The following is a 19,183-nucleotide window of genomic DNA, read 5'->3' as shown; positions in this document are numbered from 1 at the left end:
CTATGCATAGTATAGGTAAGCACATATAATCCACATACACATATGTTGCTATGCATAGTATATGTAAGCACATATAACCCACATACATATATGTTGCTATGCATAGTGAAAGTAAGCACATATAACCCACATACACATATGTTGCTATGCATAGTATAAGTAAACACATATAACCCACATACATATATGTTGCAATGTATAGTATAAGTAAACACATATAACCCACATACACATATGTTGCTATGCATAGTATAAGTAAGCACATATAACCCACATACACATATGTTATGCATAGTATAAGTAATCACATATAACCCACATACATATATGTTGCTATGCATAGTATAAGTAAGCACATATAACCCACATACACATATGTTGCTATGCATAGTATAAGTAAGCACATATAACCCACATACATATATGTTGCTATGCATAGTATAAGTAAGCACATATAACCCACATACGAATATGTTGCTATGCATAGTATAAGTAAGCACATATAACCCACATACACATGTTGCTATGCATAGTATATGTAAGCACATATAACCCACATACACATATGTTGCTATGCATAGTATAAGCACATATAACCCACATACACATATGTTGCAATGCATAGTATAAGTAAGCACATATAACCCACATACATATATGTTGCTATGCATAGTATAAGTAAGCACATATAACCCACATACACATATGTTGCTATGCATAGTGTAAGTAAGCACATATAACCCACATACACATATGTTGCTATGCATAGTATAAGCACATATAACCCACATGCACATATGTTGCAATGCATAGTATAAGTAAGCACATATAACCCACATACATATATGTTGCTATGCGTAGTGTAAGTAAGCACATATAACCCACATACACATATGTTGCTATGCATAGTGTAAGCACATATAACCCACATACACATATGTTGTTATGCATAGTATAAGTAAGCACATATAACCCACATACACATATGTTGTTATGCATAGTATAAGTAAGCACATATAACCCACATACATATATGTTGCTATGCGTAGTATAAGTAAGCACATATAACCCACATACACATATGTTGCTATGCATAGTGTAAGCAAATATAACCCACATACACATATGTTGTTATGCATAGTATAAGTAAGCACATATAACCCACATACATATATGTTGCTATGCGTAGTATAAGTAAGCACATATAACCCACATACACATATGTTGCTATGCATAGTATAAGTAAGCACATATAACCCACATACATATATGTTGCTATGCGTAGTGTAAGTAAGCACATATAACCCACATACACATATGTTGCTATGCATAGTGTAAGCACATATAACCCACATACATATATGTTGTTATGCATAGTATAAGTAAGCACATATAACCCACATACATATATGTTGCTATGCGTAGTATAAGTAAGCACATATAACCCACATACACATATGTTGCTATGCATAGTATAAGTAAGCACATATAACCCACATACATATATGTTGCTATGCGTAGTGTAAGTAAGCACATATAACCCACATACACATATGTTGCTATGCATAGTGTAAGCAAATATAACCCACATACACATATGTTGTTATGCATAGTATAAGTAAGCACATATAACCCACATACATATATGTTGCTATGCGTAGTATAAGTAAGCACATATAACCCACATACACATATGTTGCTATGCATAGTATAAGTAAGCACATATAACCCACATACATATATGTTGCTATGCGTAGTGTAAGTAAGCACATATAACCCACATACACATATGTTGCTATGCATAGTGTAAGCACATATAACCCACATACATATATGTTGCTATGCGTAGTATAAGTAAGCACATATAACCCACATACACACATGTTGCTATGCATATCGGTAAGCACATATAACCCACATACACATATGTTGCTATGCATATCGGTAAGCACATATAACCCACATACATGTATGTTGCTATGCATAGTATAGGACACAAATAAGAATGCATAATCGCACTTTAACATCCATAATAACATTTTATAGAGAACAAGATATGGTTGAAAATCATATTTTACTTGAACTGCATGGTATTTACATCTCTTAAACTAATAATCAGTGAGATGAGTGACAAACCACAGCATAAAGTGTCAATTACCTTTGCTCCATGGCGCGTAAAGCAGGAGTTGTATAACTGGCTGTAGCCATGTTAGTCTTTTCTTCGATACACATCTCTGCAACAACAGGATGTAGTGAATAAGGCAGCAAGCTGAAGAAAACAAATATAATCAATTAATTAATCAAACACATGATTTTCTTGAAAATATTTGTTTACAATTTTATAGACCAATGCCCACCACTAATAAGATAATGTGTCACTGCATTTGGGCTAATTTTTAACAAATTGAAAAATTATTTTGTTTACTTTTTTTTAAAGAGTGTACAGATTTTAGTTAAAAAATGTATGCACTCACAAAACCCCATCAAATATTAATAAGAAAATTTATTACAAAGACTCCCAATGTGTGTTTCACACACACACACACACACGAGTCAAGATTAGGTGGAAAGCTGAAAATTGAATTATTTATTTACCAAGATTCATTAAAATGTTTACCACTTGAGATGTTGATGGAAATTAGGTAATTAATATGCATAGATTTTTACCTAAAACTGGTCTTAAATTCTAAAAATTAGGTCAGTGCATTATCCAAGCAGTCAAAAGCTGATCACACTAGAACAACACCTTGACCATTTACTTACATTTATTCTCCAAAAATGATACACACCTGATAACTAAATCATTTTCTCTGACAAGTCTTCTGAGGAACCCAGTATGTTTCTGGACGTCAACATCGTGTGCTATTGTGTTCTGGTATTTGTCAGCTAGTCGCTCAGCTTCTGATCTTATGGCAGATCCTGTACACAAAACAACAATTAATCAATAAGCATTATTTATCAAAATAGGTTTCAGCAGAGTACAGTTGTGTGATAATAAGTGTATGCAAAGTTACTGTAATTGTTAGTACATGGTGTGATTTAATGTCCTGAATTTTTCAACAGAAGTTTTTATTTCATTTTCTTTTCACTAATTTCCAGGAAACTTTTACAGATTAAGTGTTGCTTTCACCCCATAAACATACATGTAGTGGAAAAACAAATAAACTTGACTTCCTTTACATTCTATCTCAACTTCTGCATTGATCATATCACTGATAAGTATGATAGAACCCAAGTTTTGAATTCATCAACTTCACTTTATAGGAAATGTCTGAATTAGTAGAGTGCTCCCCTAGTGTTAAAAGATGAACTAAGCTAATAGAGTTGCACCTAAGGTACATATAATGCAAGCATCAAACCAATCAGAGTAGAAGCTTTCTAGAAAATAAAATTGTTGATCAAAAATGACAAAAATATTCACCAAAACTAGAAACTTGAATATATTTTCATGAAATGAACAAATCTGACAGAGGTCCACCCAAGGTATCTACATACCAAGTATCAAAGCAACTGAGATGGTAGTTTTCAAAAAGATGGACGACAACAGACTATCACCTATATGAACATTGCTGCTCTGTCATCTACGATAACAGCAGAACTAAAGAAATTGATGATTGACGCTGCATACAACAGTTCAGGCATATTAAAATAATAATGTGATCAATACTGATTGAATGTTCTATGGTTGTACCAAAAGTTGATACAAATTTGTTCCTGAATTTTCTATAATTGATGAACAAAAAGTTTGCGAAAACAAAATAATATGAATGCACACATTCTGTGAAGTAAGGAAATTGTCAATCACAATAGACATTTTCTTACCTACAGTGACCGCGACATTTCTGTCCCTTGTAAGGTATTCAACAACTGGTGCAGCTACATATCCAGCACCCAGTATCAGCACTTTCTTCCACGAATCATGACCTGGTAATGGTTGGCTAGCGCGACGACCCCTTGAATGGAGAAAAACAACAAACTAAATTTAAAGAACCATTATTCCAATTCAATGACTCAGTATACAACAATGCATATCTAACAAATTTCTTGCACCGAGACACAGGTACTTTTATTGTATTCTATATCACTGACCATAATATTGGTAACAATAATTTTATTACTCGACACACGTATCTTCTGAGAGTACAGTAAGCTGAAGACAAAACATTAAATAAATAACACCCATTTGTTTTTCATTTATTAATTTTCCATATTGTAGTTTTTAAATATCTGGCCAATGCAATACTACAATTGCAAAGTTGTTTAGTCTTTTTTCTTCATTTTGGTTTGTTTTGATATCCTTTCTTCCTTATATAATTCAGAATCTAGTATGAGGTGAATTTCATTCTACTACATTTTTATTGCGTTTTTTTACAAAAACTATTCTTTTTCCTATATATGGTTTTCTTTTAATTTATGAAAGAGTATGCATAGAATTTGCCTTAATGGAAACTGGAATTTTATTTATTGTCTATGCAATACTGTGATCAAGATGGATGATCTCCTCATAGCCAAAGCTTGTCTGGATGTTTATGTGAAATATGCAGATATTCAGGCAAATATTTTACTATACCAGATTCACTTTTCTACCAAGCCAGTTGATTTTGTATTGTAGACATCTAGCATACCTTAGAAGCATTATGAAATGTTTTTAAAATATGGAAAATTTATTTTTTATTCATACAGCCATGCAGCAGAAGAAATAATAATTTATAACATCCATCTATGCATATATTGTAAGATATCTCTGGGAGAAAAATACATGGATATGTATTCAACTTGTTAAAAAAAGTTCCTTTCCTTTTCCTTTACATGTTTCTGCCTATAAAGCCTACCTCGCATGTTTTCTTCTCAAGTCATCAATGTATTCATATTTAGGAGTTAACTTTCCATTGGAACATATTATTGCCTGAAAATGACAAACATATAATTGCAAAGAGAATATGAATAAAGTTAAAATGTCTGGTTGTAGAATTAACAGTAAAATTCATTTGATACATTTTTCTATGTAAGTATAATCACCATAACTCTGTCTGGATCTAAGGCATTGTTTCTAACCAATATTTGGTCATCACCTCAATGCTACCTTCGCACATCCTGTTCAGCCAGTGTTTTATAGAGCGCCCTTTTTGGCAAGTTGACATCACACCTTTTTGTTTTATTTCCATTGCCATATTAAAGCTACGTCAACTCTGGGATGGACACATGTATTAGAGGTGCACTCAATTTGATCACCGTAATTCTTTGAGGTCAAATAATAACCAAATCGCATAAATCAAGTAAATTTTGAACACTGAGCCAAGAAAAGTATTATGTTTTAACCGATTGTTGCTTTGAAAATTCCAACTTTGGTTATTCATCTATTTTGGAAAATGAAAAAACATTACAAAGAAAATAAGCCACAGCTAAATTAATTGATATCAATGATGAATGTATATCTTGTGTCATTGATGTGAATTGTATTTGTAATCTTGTGTCACCTGTGTGAGTACTAATAATGTTCCTGACAATAAACCACTGCCAATAAATGTAAATTAATCTCTCATACTTACATCTCTCACTACTGGTGATAAAAATGTCTCTTTTGAAGTTGGAACATTGGCATCCATCATAGCCTAGCGAGAAAATTACAGAGTAAATGTCTCTACCATTGCTTCTTTAAATGTTTTTTAGGATTGTGGAAGCACGACTAACACTTGATATATAACTATTGCTATGTGAATGAGACAACAGTTACAATTTAAATGCAGTTATTGATAGCTTAACATTAAAGTACTAAAAAACAAACAATCTACTGACCATTTCTTCTATATATGGTAAAAGTAAACCACCAAAGAAATCAGTGGCTTCTCTTGGTAGTTGTGCAGGCATGTTATCAATGGAACAAACCAGAATTCCACTACCTGAAAAACTAACAAGTCAGAAAAAAACATAAACATAATTCTTCTTTCAAACATGCATGAGATGAATATATAACTGAATTCACAAAGAAAATGTTAATTTAGAGAAAGCACTGATACGTACCTGACTGTTTTGACATGTTCATGTTTATGAGTTGTATCATAAAAACAGAATGGTGACTCTATAGATGTTGAGTCAACAATAAATTCCACAGAACCACCAAGATCAGCTGAGATATCACAGATGGCAAGTAAACGATGCGGTAAAGCCGGACATCCTTCACTGGTCTCAGTCTTGGTAGAATGTGGGTTCATTAGAGTATTAGTGTCTTCGTTAGATAGAAGTCTTGGATGACTTGATGCCCAGTATATTCCATTAACTATACAAGATGTCCAAGGTGCATACTAAAGATATATAAATAGACAAATTAAATAAATATGTAGTGAACAAATCATTATAGATGACAACATAGGTATAGCCTTGCCATGAGATTATAACTGAAATGAAGCTAAACAATTACACTGATACAGAAACAGGTTACAGTCATTCATTGTTAAAGATCATAAGCATATTCTGTTGTTTGTTAATAAAGCCATGTCATATTTTTGATATCCCACCCTCATATCACATATTTTATCGCCAATCTGATTTCTCTTGGCACACAATTTGAAACTATAATGTCACCGACTAACAATAGACATTTGCACATGGTTCATGCACATGGTTCATGCTAACATGTATTACTACATGTATATGTATAATATATGTGACAAATATGAATGAAAATGGTACAAAAACCAAGATGGCCGCCAGTCAGCCATCTTTGATCTGATTGTGAAACGAATCTTCATAGACATGTACATGTGTAATCTAACATGCATAATGTATGTACCAAATTTGTACAAAAATTGACAAAGCATGCATAAGATACCACATTTTCAAAAAACAAAATGGCTGCCAGTCAGACATTTTAGATTGAATCTGTAAACCACTGCATGTGCATATGTCCCAGACAAAGTACTAGGCACAAGCAAAGAATGAACAGATTTGGTCCACAGACTGCTGAAATATGAATCCAGATGGATGGACAGATGGACGGATGGAGACCGAATTATAAGTCCCTGTTTCGAATCATTAACATAAAATGGTGTCACTATTATAAAGGAATACAGGTATACATGCTTAGCCAGGTAACCCTTTCTTTCATTGGTATTTTGGCTACCAGTTACATCTACAATTTCATTGACATTGCTACAAAGAAGAAAATCATAGTGTCTTAATTTGTGCTTGTTTGAGGTCAAAATCACTACCAGCTACATAACTATTTCTTGTACTCACTCACAAACCACAAAAGCAAATATGGCCAACCTACCCTAGTATTAAAGTTTGAGGCATAAATTTCAGGGTGTTCTTCAAACTCTGATTCACAGAATCCACCCGTTGTCTTTCTATACAAGTGATCCTGCATGTTGATCACTGTAGCGTAAAGTGTTTTATGATCTGCAATGTAAAGTAGATATGTATAACAGTTTATAAGAAAGAACACACCAATTAACTGTTTCCTCCATTTGAAGATAAATGGTTCACTCATAGCTTGTACTTTTTGCCACAGAAACGATTCAGCTGAATGAAACATGACATTTCACTAACAATTGATATGATCCTCATCCAATGGGACACTGGACTCTCAAATCTAAAGCAGTTTGGTACTTTGGGCAAAATATTTGAACTTTAATCTGTATGATGAATTAAGAATACAACCCACAGCTATCCTGTATCGTATTTATCTGAAAGATTGTCCTGCATATATTTTAGATAATCGGTTTTAATTTGGTAGATCACCAAAACCAAAACACTTCCCAAACATTGTCTTTGATTGGATAACTTCTTGCATCTCTCTTAGTATAAACTTGGCAGATGGATAAATCTTTGAGTCGTGTCATTTTGAATATTTGATTGCATCTAAATTATTCTAACAACAAACTTATAAATTTTTGGAAGAAACAAGAGTACAGAGTTTTTTTAATTTCTGTCTAGAGCTATTTCAAATACAGATCAATGTTTTTTTTTCTTGCTAAAATGCATATTTTAGAGACTTAACTGAATCGAGAGTGCTGTATACTCACAAAATAACTGAAATTTTTAATTACAGTATCCAACATTTAGTCAAAAATGAACAAACCCAAATAACTTTAAGTTCATGTTACCATGGATACTTGGCCTTGTTTCCATAACTAAATTGGCCAAAACTTATCACAGAAATGACTACAGACATACAAAACTGAAAAACCAGACTAGTAATGATGTAATTTCCAGTAGCAGAGGTCTTGAGCGAATTATTACGATTTTCCAACTGTTACAATTGATCACCAATTACTTATACGACTAAAAGTAAATTTGACACCTTTATTTATATTATATACATGTGTAAAAATTTTATCTATATTCTGTTGTTTTTTCAGGATATGTAATCACAATTCAAGTTGTGTTCACTAATGATACAACGCATCAATACGATTTGAAGCGTCTTTCAGAATTTGACAATTCAATTTCATCCAATTTTCCAGAATCACACTTAGACTTCTAACTTTACCATTATTTGGACCACTCATGTGCCAGTGATCAGTGTTTGGAAAAGTGGTCAATGTTTTCAATAAATGAGTGAGAAAAAATGTGGTTGTCAGAAAATACTATGCTGTCGGAAATTGATCAATATGTGGGAAGTGAGCACTCTATACGTATGTGTGACAAGATATGTGTTTGTAAAGCTTGTACATAATTAGTTCGCGCATATCTGGGAAACAGGTGTGAATGCATAGGCGCGCACACACACATACACAGTTCCCCTTTCAAACTTAATATGAACAGGGTCTAATAAAGTGAGAATATAATATTGAGACATACCTCCATACTTGGCAACATATTCCAAATCAGCTGGCTTAACAAACCTATGAGGGAGCTCTTTGAATACTTCCTGTGCCCCCTGTTATCAAGACAAGAAATATATATAACAAGTCATTGACAATGACACAGCCCCCGTTAAATTTTTAAAAGTTCTCTTTATGCTCGTCATACTAAAGCGAAGGGGTTGTCAGGAGCGTGTCCTTGAAACTTGAGTTCCAAGTGGCGTATACAACAGATTGTTTATTTACATCAAAACACGCGTTTCGTGTAGTAGTAATAAGGCCAAAAATAAAAACAGTCGTTATTCGGCCATCTTTGATCTGATTATGAAACACACTGATATGTATGATGTATGTCCCAAATCCCAATAAAAATGGTACATAAATTGTGGAAATATTATAGTAGTAAGGCCAAAAAATCAGATATCTGCCAGTCGACCATCTTTGATCCAATTGCGAAATAAATCGTAATGGACATGTATCCTAACATGTATAATCTATGTACCAAGTTTTAATGACAAGTGAAAAAGCATGTCTAAAATACAACATTTTCAAAAAACTAGATGGCTGCCAGTCGGCCATTTTGAATCGAATTGCTAAACCACTGCATGTGCATATGTCCCACATAAGGTACTAGGCACATGCAAAGAATGAACAGATTCGGTCCAAGGGATTCTGAGATATGACTCCGGACAAACGCACAGATGCACGGAGACCGAATTATAAGTCCCTGTTTTCGGACTTCATCCGAACGGGGACTAAAAACTGCAGTGTAATCTCCTGTGGTATAACAGATGCTGTTAGATTTCTATAATTCTAAATATCAATCTCTAAAAATTTAAATTTACTTTACTTTAAGCAAAACTTATTCATAGTTTAGTTTATTAATATCTGTTAATATTGGCACTAAATAAAGTACCAATCATGGGATTCGGTATAGACATTTATAATATATTGTAAGACGATCTCTGATTGATTGACTATGCTTTATACATCTCAACCTGTCATAGTTTTGATATTGGCCTAACCAGCTAAACTGAACACCAAAGAAATTCCACAAATTTTTTTCACATTTTATAAGACTATAGAAAAGACTCATGACTTGGTTAGGTCTCAGTTTTCTATTTCAACCAAATTACATATGAAATATGTATGAACTATTTCATCCTTACCTGTGATACATTGCCTGAGCCAGTAAACACAAATGTCAGTGGTCCAATAGACTGAGGCATTAACCCTAAAGCTATTTCATATCCAGCATCTCTGACAGCTTGTTTAGCCATGCCACTATTACGATAATTGTGTGCTGAACCTATGTGCTAGAAAATCATATTATAATTACCAATAATGCAGCAATTAGGACAAACAAATGTTGCTGTAAAGTTGTCTTGAACAAATTTATTGGTTCAAAAGAAGTTTTTGGAACACTCATTGAAATTTACTTTTTCTTTCTTAGTCTTAATCAGTTGAACTTAAAAAACAAAACAAAACAAAATAAAAACCTGTAATGATTACTGGTAATGTTATAAAAACCTGTGGCATAACATTGTTCAGATGGTGAGCATGTTGCAAAGAAACGATATTTATTGCTGATGGCCTAGAAATAAAACTATACACTGCCATACTGCAGTAAACATTAAAAATAAAGATATTCTAAAACAAACCTAATCATTGTTTTGACTGTAAAGATAAAATTACTATATAGCATACTTAGCATACCATAAATGGAGTATGGTGTCCAAGTCCAAGTAGTCGTAGTCCAATACCATGCAGTATGTTAATCATTCCACAGATGCCAGCAAATTTACCAAACGCTACTAGACGTTTTCCTTTACTATCCACCATTTTTTCGTAATCTATTAGACGAATATTCTGAAATAAAAATATTTTGTGTATCTTACTTGATTTATTCTGCAGTTGTAGGTAAAATATAGGTAAGGCTTTGGTGAAATTTGAAAGAGCAACTAATATTCTTCAACCTGGTATTTTTTATAGATTTTATTTTTCATTCTGTTCATCTGTTATTTCCAGTTTAAAAAATATGAGCTCGCTGGAGCCTTCATCTCTTGTCTATTTTTTACACTAGATATCAGCCGATACACCACCACCCCCACCCCCACTCATAGGGAGTGCGTACAGTTGATTATAGTTTCTGGGCTCCCTGTGGTTCTATATGTATGTATAAAACTTATTGATACCAGCACATGATATTATACCACTCTACTTAGTATATACCAGTATTTTTAAACACTACTGAATGTACTTAGTATATACCAGTATTTTTAAACACTACTGAATATACTTAGTATATACCAGTATTTTTAAACACTACTGAATATACTTAGTATATACCAGTATTTTTAAACACTACTGAATATACTTAGTATATACCAGTATATTTAAACACTACTGAATATACTTAGTATATACCAGTATAATTAAACACTACTGAATATACTTAGTATATACTAGTATAATTAAACACTACTGAATATACTTAGTATATACCAGTATAATTAAACACTACTGAATATACTTAGTATATACTAGTATAATTAAACACTACTGAATATACTTAGTATGTACCAGTATATTTAAACACTACTGAATATACCCAGTATATACCAGTATTTTTAAACACTACTGAATATACTTAGTATATACCAGTATTTTTAAACACTACTGAATATACCCAGTATATACCAGTATTTTTAAACACTACTGAATATACTTAGTATATACCAGTATTTTTAAACACTACTGAATATACCCAGTATATACCAGTATTTTTAAACACTACTGAATATACTTAGTATATACCAGTATAATTAAACACTACTGAATATACTTAGTATATACCAGTATTTTTAAACACTACTGAATATACTTAGTATATACCAGTATTTTTAAACACTACTGAATATACTCAGTATATACCAGTATATTTAAACACTACTGAATATACTTAGTATATACCAGTATTTTTAAACACTACTGAATATACCCAGTATATACCAGTATTTTTAAACACCACTGAATATACTCAGTATATTTAAACACTGTACACGGTATATATGGGACAGTACAACACATACCTTTTCCAACATTGCATCCAGTAATGGCATGTTCTCTTTTTGGGCTTTGATTGTATGCGAAAAGAAAGCGTAGTTTTTATTTGGCAGAAGCTTATCAATGGGTACTTGCTTCACTCCCATGATGAGAGAGGCTTCTGACAGGTCTTCTTGCACAATAGCTCCTGCATTTTCATAGTCCTAGTAAATACAATCAACACCCAATTTAATTAACCTGTTTTACCACTTTATTACCATATTGGACCATATTAGTGCCCATGCCCGGTCAAGCGCCCATCCCGCAATTTTGGGCAGTCTTTATATTGGGGGTCACATTCTGCAATGTGCCAACCCATTCAAAATGCTACTAATTTAAAACATGGTCTTTGATCATTGCTTAACAAAATTAACTGGTAATCGTTTTTATATGATACAGCATTGATATCCACCGCTGTGAATATGTTGTGAATGCATAGTCCATGGTAACCGTACGTAAACTACGCTTTGACAATGACCTGTAAAAGTAAAATGTGGTAAATATTTCATGCAGTTACCATGTAGTTTGTTGATAAACACATGCCATTTATTCACTAAAATCAATTCTAACAGATCGTACTTCAACATTAATAATTCACTTCCACATTACGTTACTAGAAAGTCTACGGAAATGTCCGAAGAATTGTGTTGGTACAACTTGACCCATGAGGTCAAAGGGAATTGTTGCATGTCAAATCATGCAAATACATTATGGCAGAAAGTGCTTTTCATCGAGAGTTTGCATACGATCCAACACATCGTCAGTAGAGATAATGATGAAGATTTTGACTTCAACTGTGTTCCTACAGACTCTAATATTTTTAACCTTGTAAATTTGAGTGGTACATGTACAATGTACATAATTAATGTTGTAATAAAATGTGCATATTGTTGTGACCATTCCTGTTTCTTAATTGTAAAAGTCAATAATGACGCAAATAATTTCATAATTTTATTTTCCCTTGAAGACGTAATATCCACCTCAATCTGTCACATGGTGAATTAAAATTGTCATTTGCACTCTTTTCCGAGGGGGTGCACCCCTAAAAAATCATGATCTCCTGAGTTGAGGACGCGGTCCAGTTTGGTACATGTGAAAAGGAATCACCACTTTGTGTATCAACATGATGTTCTATCACATATTTTGGCAAAATTACATTGTTTTGTTTTATCATACAAATACATGTGTAGAACATTGTCAGTGGACTAAAATTCACTACGATATAATGAGCATTACATGGATTTATCACCACAGGTTGAATTTTACAATGATTCTCACTCCCAACGATAAGGATAAAATTAAAAAAAAAGTTGGTCTGACAAATTTCTGCACCGGATGACACCTAAGCTCCTGGTCTATAATTATATAAAAGCAAATATAACAGAATCATCTTGTCTCAAAAGAGAAAAGAAAGATACAAACATGAACTATGTCAGTGTAAATTTTCTGTATCAGAAACGTCATTCAATGTGTTACACCACATCACATGACATGACACCACATTTATGACATCATAAACTTGGTTTGTTTAAATGCCTTTGATAAGGATTAAACAGACACAGTAAACCTGTATAGTTGTAAATAACGGAGGTGTACACCTGTAACCTCTGTAACCTCTTCACTTGAAAACTATCATTACTATTTGGCAAACAATGATCATCGTGTCTTAATTTGAACATAGATTCCGGTAGGAGGGCTATATTATATTATTATATTGTCTATAAATTCTACCTGTCTAAAGCACTTTGTTGTTGTTATTACCTGGGTCACTAAAACGTATGCCTTATCTATACCTGACAGAATTTAGTCCTAGTCAAATATTTAGTTTAGATTTTTACAAAATTAGCAATTTTGAAATCACTGTCTTAAAACTGACCATAATGTGTTTGCTTGGAAAATTTCCCTCTCGTATAAACCTCAACCCTTAATGGGTTTTTTCACAATAATTTGACAAAAACAAGCATTTAGATTAAATTTGAACCTGAACTTGTGTATAACATGCTCTTTTGGCATCAGCATCTCAAAATTGACCAGAAAAAGTTGGTTTGGCACATTTCTTCAACGAGATGATCCCCCCTCCTCCCCTCTGGTGGTGGAGTTTTTACAATAATCTGATAAAAAAACTTTAACACATCATCTTTGAAAACCAGCATGGATAGCCTATAGCCATAATAGCCTGGAATCCTGCCATTGCAAGTATACTCAAGAACGGCCTGGTGAAACCATATTTAACTACATATTATACACAAAGTACTGAGTCATCACTGATTGGCTGTTTTCATGACTATAGTACATTACATTTGAAAGTATGACATACTGTGTTACTGACAATTTCTCCTCTATTTTATCAGGGGCAAACAAAAAGTCAAGAAGTGAACAAAACTAGGAAAAATCACTCAATGACTAATAACTATGAGAACTCTGAATAATAAGAAAATGAACAATTTTTGTAATAAATTTACCAAAACAGACAGACTGAGAGATTCATGTTAATTTTTTAAACATACATTGATTAACTATCAATACAAACTAAATTGGAAGATTCATTTGCACTACTTGTTAAATACAAAAGTAACAGAAAAACAAGTGAGAGAGAGAGAGACAATTCAATGGAATTAACCGTCTTGGTACCCAGAATCATTTACTCCAAGAGAACATATAGTAGCTTCATCCTGGCGGGAAATTTGCCAGACTAACTTTGGGGGGGGGGGGGTGCTGGTTTTGAAAAATAAATATTACCTTGGGTATACAAACCTTCATAAGTGCATTTAGCCTAACACATTGCCTACTGATAGATTCTGTATGAATCATAAAATTTATGAATAATAGACAAAAGTCTGCACATGCATGTTCACATGGTGAATGTACACTGCCAAAGGGCAAGGTAACTAGAGTTTAACTAAAAATAGAAAATACACACATTTTATGTATACTGGTATGGTTCATCTATATATTTGTCTTATATTTTTATATTAAATTATACTCACTGAGGCAATTATTAAAAAATGCATTTGTACTATTACTGTATCCCATACACAGACATTTAAGAGCACCAGACAAACACATTTTCGATGTTATTAGCAGTGAAAGAGATACAATCAACAATCTGCTAAAAAGCTGTCATTCTGACTTTATATCTCCAAATTTCCTTCACATCAGAGGCAATTGTGAGCAACGGTTTTATCAATTTGATAGTTGGACACTTATAAAGAATGATAATTTTAACTTTCAGTGAAATTAATATTAGACCAAATAGTTTTTTAACAAAATGTCATAGACCCCCCACCCCACCCAGTGTTGTGTAAGAAAGTCTAACCTGCATTGTATAGGCTCTTCTGTTTGCTGGTTGTACCAAGACTTTAATTCCTTGGTTCTCTACAAGTTCTTGTACATGAGATGGACCAATCGGTGCTCTTCTTTCCCATTGTGACCCACCTTCTCTGCGTAATCCAATAACCAAGGGCCTTTCTACATGGTTACTAAACTTTCTCGCACTCCGATAAAGTGCTGAAGTCCTAAAAATTCGCTTGCTGCAGTTTTTCCACATTTTAATATTATTAGTAACCAGTGCCTTAGAAAAGCATTTTAATATCTGAAAAGTAAATGAAAGAAATTTACTACATTCATTTCATAAATTATAATATTAAGTTCAAAGGTTACACTCCAGCAAGTTTATTTGTTTGTCCTGACCCACCATTGCCATGGCAACAGCCCAAAAAAATATTTTTGAATAGCTTTGCATCAAATGCATCTCCTCCAACAAATCGAGGATGAAAAACAAAGTTACTATTTGTATTTTTGATATATTTTCTCATCAACAAGAAATTTGAGCTAAGTGTTCAAATGGTCATACTTTTTATTTTGGCTATTAACTAGCTTATCTACGACAGATTACCAGAACCGACATTATTACACTGTACCAACGCAAGTCCCAGTGCAACTTTGAACTTTGAATGAACTGTAAATGCTGCGTTCAATCAAACAATCTAGAAAATAAAATCGCAAAATGGTTGGAAATAAAAATTATAACAGCAAAATACGTGCTAGAAATAAAGTGAAAAAACTTCTGAAGACTAAATGCCGTTTGCGAACTTTGTATATGAGGCCCAGTTTTAGTTATACAATGTATGTGCTACAATTGCAACAGCCGAAAACATGTTGTTTGTTTTTTTAGCAGTGTGGATAACAAACCAGCCTACCAGCTTGTCAATTAAGTACTTTCCATTATATATTTTTATTTACTAATAATTTGCATGTTGCAAACACTGCCTTTTTTATTTATTTACATATTTTTATGTATTGAGTTTTAATTTGTATGTTGCAAGTATGGTTTAATTATATATATTTACTACTAATAATTAATCCATACTTGATTTTTATTACTCATTAGTTAATAAACTTAAATATGCCTACTTAACATACAAGTTATTAGTCAATATTAGAAATATGCCTAGTTGAAACATACAAGTTATTAGTCAATATTAGAAATATGCCTACTTGCAATGTCAAGTTATTAGTCAATATAGAAATATGCCTACTTGCAACGTACAAATTATTTGTCAATATTAGAAATATGCCTACTTGCAATGTACAAGTTATTTATCAATATTAGAAATATGCAATGCAAACATAAACCTTAGAGAAAGTTGTAACAAAACAATTCTGTCAGAGTAAGACTAATCTGGATGAGAACAGTTTGTCCTACTTGTCACTTGGGACATTTTGTTTAGAGAGATGTTTCGTCAAGACAACACTGGTGGCAAGTATTGATCCGCCCCTGCATGCAGCAAACCGCGGGTGTATACAAGGATAGATAGTCTGCAGAGGTCAGTATGCAAATAACACCCAAGCATGGTACATTAATTCATGGTGCTCTCTGAAATCATCGACTTCGCCAGGTATCTAATATAGAACCGGAAATGTATCAGTGAGTCCCATTTTTGTTTTGACAAAATAATACATTGATAATAACACTTTAACAAACAGTCAGTTAACACACTGGGTAACACCTTCATAATTCAGCCCACGGTACTTCGCGATGGTCTTTAATTTGACCTCTGTCACTATTAATCTTCGTGTTCGACCCGTGATGCACATGGTGAAAGCACGGTTTAGTTGTCACCGTGGTGAAAGCAACTTCGGTCGATCTTCGATACCAAGTGAATAGTGCCGTTTCAGTATCGTTTGCGCCAGAATGGCACCCAATACTCGCCCAAGGTGTATAAATATGTCACTGAATATCGTTACCTTTTGTTTCACCCTCAAAACCGCAAAATACTAACGCTGTTCTTCAATATGTGCTGACCTCTATGTGATCGCAGTAACCGGAAAATGAAATACAGCGCCCTCGCACTACAAGCACGTAGTAAATACACCCTCAACGATGGCGGCGCTTTATTTATTGCAGCTACTTTCTAATGAAGTGGTCTCGCAGCGAAACTACCATGGAAGACTATTGCCAGGCTGTGGAAAATAAATACTAGTAAATACTTTTTTCAAGGAAGAAAGCCATATTTTAAAAACAAAAAGCCTAAAATACCAGCCTACTTTTTCAATTTTCTACGAACAAATACAGCAATTTAGTTGCCGATGTTAACCCCAAATGTACAAAACGTGACTAGTCAAAATATTTACTAGATATGTTGAATGAGTCTTCTGTTTTACTATACAATGTTTTAAGTTCCAAATGTTGAAAACGATGCACAGGTTTTCTAAAACACCAATACCTCGCTATTATATTTATTACAACAAAACAAACATTTAGACTTTTGAATTCAATGCCCCTTAAGGTGCATCGAGTTTATGAGTGTGGGACAAAGCGTCACGAATAAAACATCTACCGAATTTCATTTTTTTACAATATCGTTTGAATTCATGCGTTGCTTGTTTTGTATACATTAATATATACTAGTACTTCACACTGCATCGTTTTAGCCGTGCCTATGGCGATACATTGTTTTTCAATTCGAGGGTCACAAGATATTAATACTAGTATAAATCTGGAAAGATGACAGTCGCATATTTTACAATATATCGAATTAATTCAAGCGTTGTGTGCATGTGAATGTAGGAGGTTTCGGTCACCATATACTAGTAAGTCTTGCAAACAATTGTTTCGCGGTAACCCGACTTTCGCCATTTATCCACTCACATAATATTTTATTTTATTGACAAATTAACTGTACGCAAATCTAGACCACCATTTGACGACCCGAAAGTTTCGATCAAAGAAGTTCCGGAGTTTATTCACGTGTGTTTCTACACCGTATATTCTATGGCATGTAGTCAATGACATGGCGTATGACAATACTTTGAAAGATCGTGTTTTTGTCATTTATTCTTATATTATTCTACTAATATGGTATGCAATCATCGTCTACTAAATCTGTTGATTTCATCCACCCACACCCACGTTCCCTGTACACCTGTATTCTGTTCTAAACGCATTTATTACAGATAATGTAATAGCCACATTTTTCGCTCAGGGCAAGTAAGAAATACATTTAAAAATCAAGGAAGGAACTCCCATGTGCTTAAAGTATTGGAGACATGTGAAAATTTAATTAGCCTTCCAAACAAGAAGCTTGGTAACTAATTACTGTCTAGATCTGCTATTTGAGATGTACAATGTGAAGACAATGTTATCTATTGAAGTTTATAATACTTATAATCTGTGTTTTCAGTCTAATTTATTCCAGAGCACCTCTACCACATAAAGTTCAATTTAAAATCTAATCTTTTGAGATACCAGAAATTTACTAATGATAATTAGACAATCATTATGCAAGTTTTTCATTATTTAACTAATCACGTCTGTGGATTACCCCAGAGCATCTATGAACCAAATTTAATTGAAATATGGTGATTATGCAATTAGTAGGCACTTATACACTAAATCTTATTGAAAAGCAAAAATTGTTTTTAAAAAAAAAATGGGTAATTATATTATTATGCAAATTAAACAATTATTATGCGTATATTTCAACCCAAAACTAATTAGATCTGTGTATTGTTCCAGAGCCTGCACATATGTACCACGTTTCATTATAATGTGATGATTAATTCTTTAAAAATCGATGGAAAGCGATTATTATTATGCAAATTAGGTAATTTTTATGGATGTATACAAACCCAAAACTAATTATTTGCATTATCTTAGTGTACTAGAATTTATAAACCAAGATTCACTGAAAAAAAATACTTGAGATATTGATGGAAAAAGCTGAAAACCGACTAATTATTATGCAACGCATGTAGTTATTATAAACATTTTA

At 33.1% G+C, this 19,183-nt stretch overlaps 1 protein-coding gene across 1 annotated transcript in view; it reads right to left on the bottom strand.

Annotated features, from left to right (window-relative positions):
• The window catches only part of LOC100367386 (alpha-aminoadipic semialdehyde synthase, mitochondrial-like), a 34,792-nt gene extending 17,539 nt beyond the window's left edge, over positions 1 to 17,253 (bottom strand). Inside the window, exons 1-14 of the mRNA XM_085497256.1 lie at positions 17,157 to 17,253; positions 15,226 to 15,501; positions 11,897 to 12,073; positions 10,521 to 10,673; positions 9,974 to 10,120; positions 8,803 to 8,881; positions 7,271 to 7,398; positions 6,022 to 6,302; positions 5,797 to 5,908; positions 5,550 to 5,612; positions 4,833 to 4,906; positions 3,823 to 3,953; positions 2,790 to 2,919; positions 2,159 to 2,269 (exon numbers count right to left, since the gene is read on the bottom strand). Of these exons, the coding sequence (XP_085353382.1) occupies positions 2,159 to 2,269; positions 2,790 to 2,919; positions 3,823 to 3,953; positions 4,833 to 4,906; positions 5,550 to 5,612; positions 5,797 to 5,908; positions 6,022 to 6,302; positions 7,271 to 7,398; positions 8,803 to 8,881; positions 9,974 to 10,120; positions 10,521 to 10,673; positions 11,897 to 12,073; positions 15,226 to 15,456 (1,817 nt within the window). The 5' untranslated portion in view covers positions 15,457 to 15,501; positions 17,157 to 17,253. The remainder of the gene's footprint in view (positions 1 to 2,158; positions 2,270 to 2,789; positions 2,920 to 3,822; positions 3,954 to 4,832; positions 4,907 to 5,549; positions 5,613 to 5,796; positions 5,909 to 6,021; positions 6,303 to 7,270; positions 7,399 to 8,802; positions 8,882 to 9,973; positions 10,121 to 10,520; positions 10,674 to 11,896; positions 12,074 to 15,225; positions 15,502 to 17,156) is intronic.
• Between the last annotated feature and the right edge of the window lie 1,930 nt (positions 17,254 to 19,183).

The sequence above is a fragment of the Saccoglossus kowalevskii genome, chromosome 3, assembly GCF_978046115.1.
Source record: "Saccoglossus kowalevskii chromosome 3, keSacKowa6.1, whole genome shotgun sequence".
NCBI lineage: Eukaryota > Metazoa > Hemichordata > Enteropneusta > Harrimaniidae > Saccoglossus > Saccoglossus kowalevskii.
This window is presented reverse-complemented; position numbering and strand designations above follow the sequence as displayed.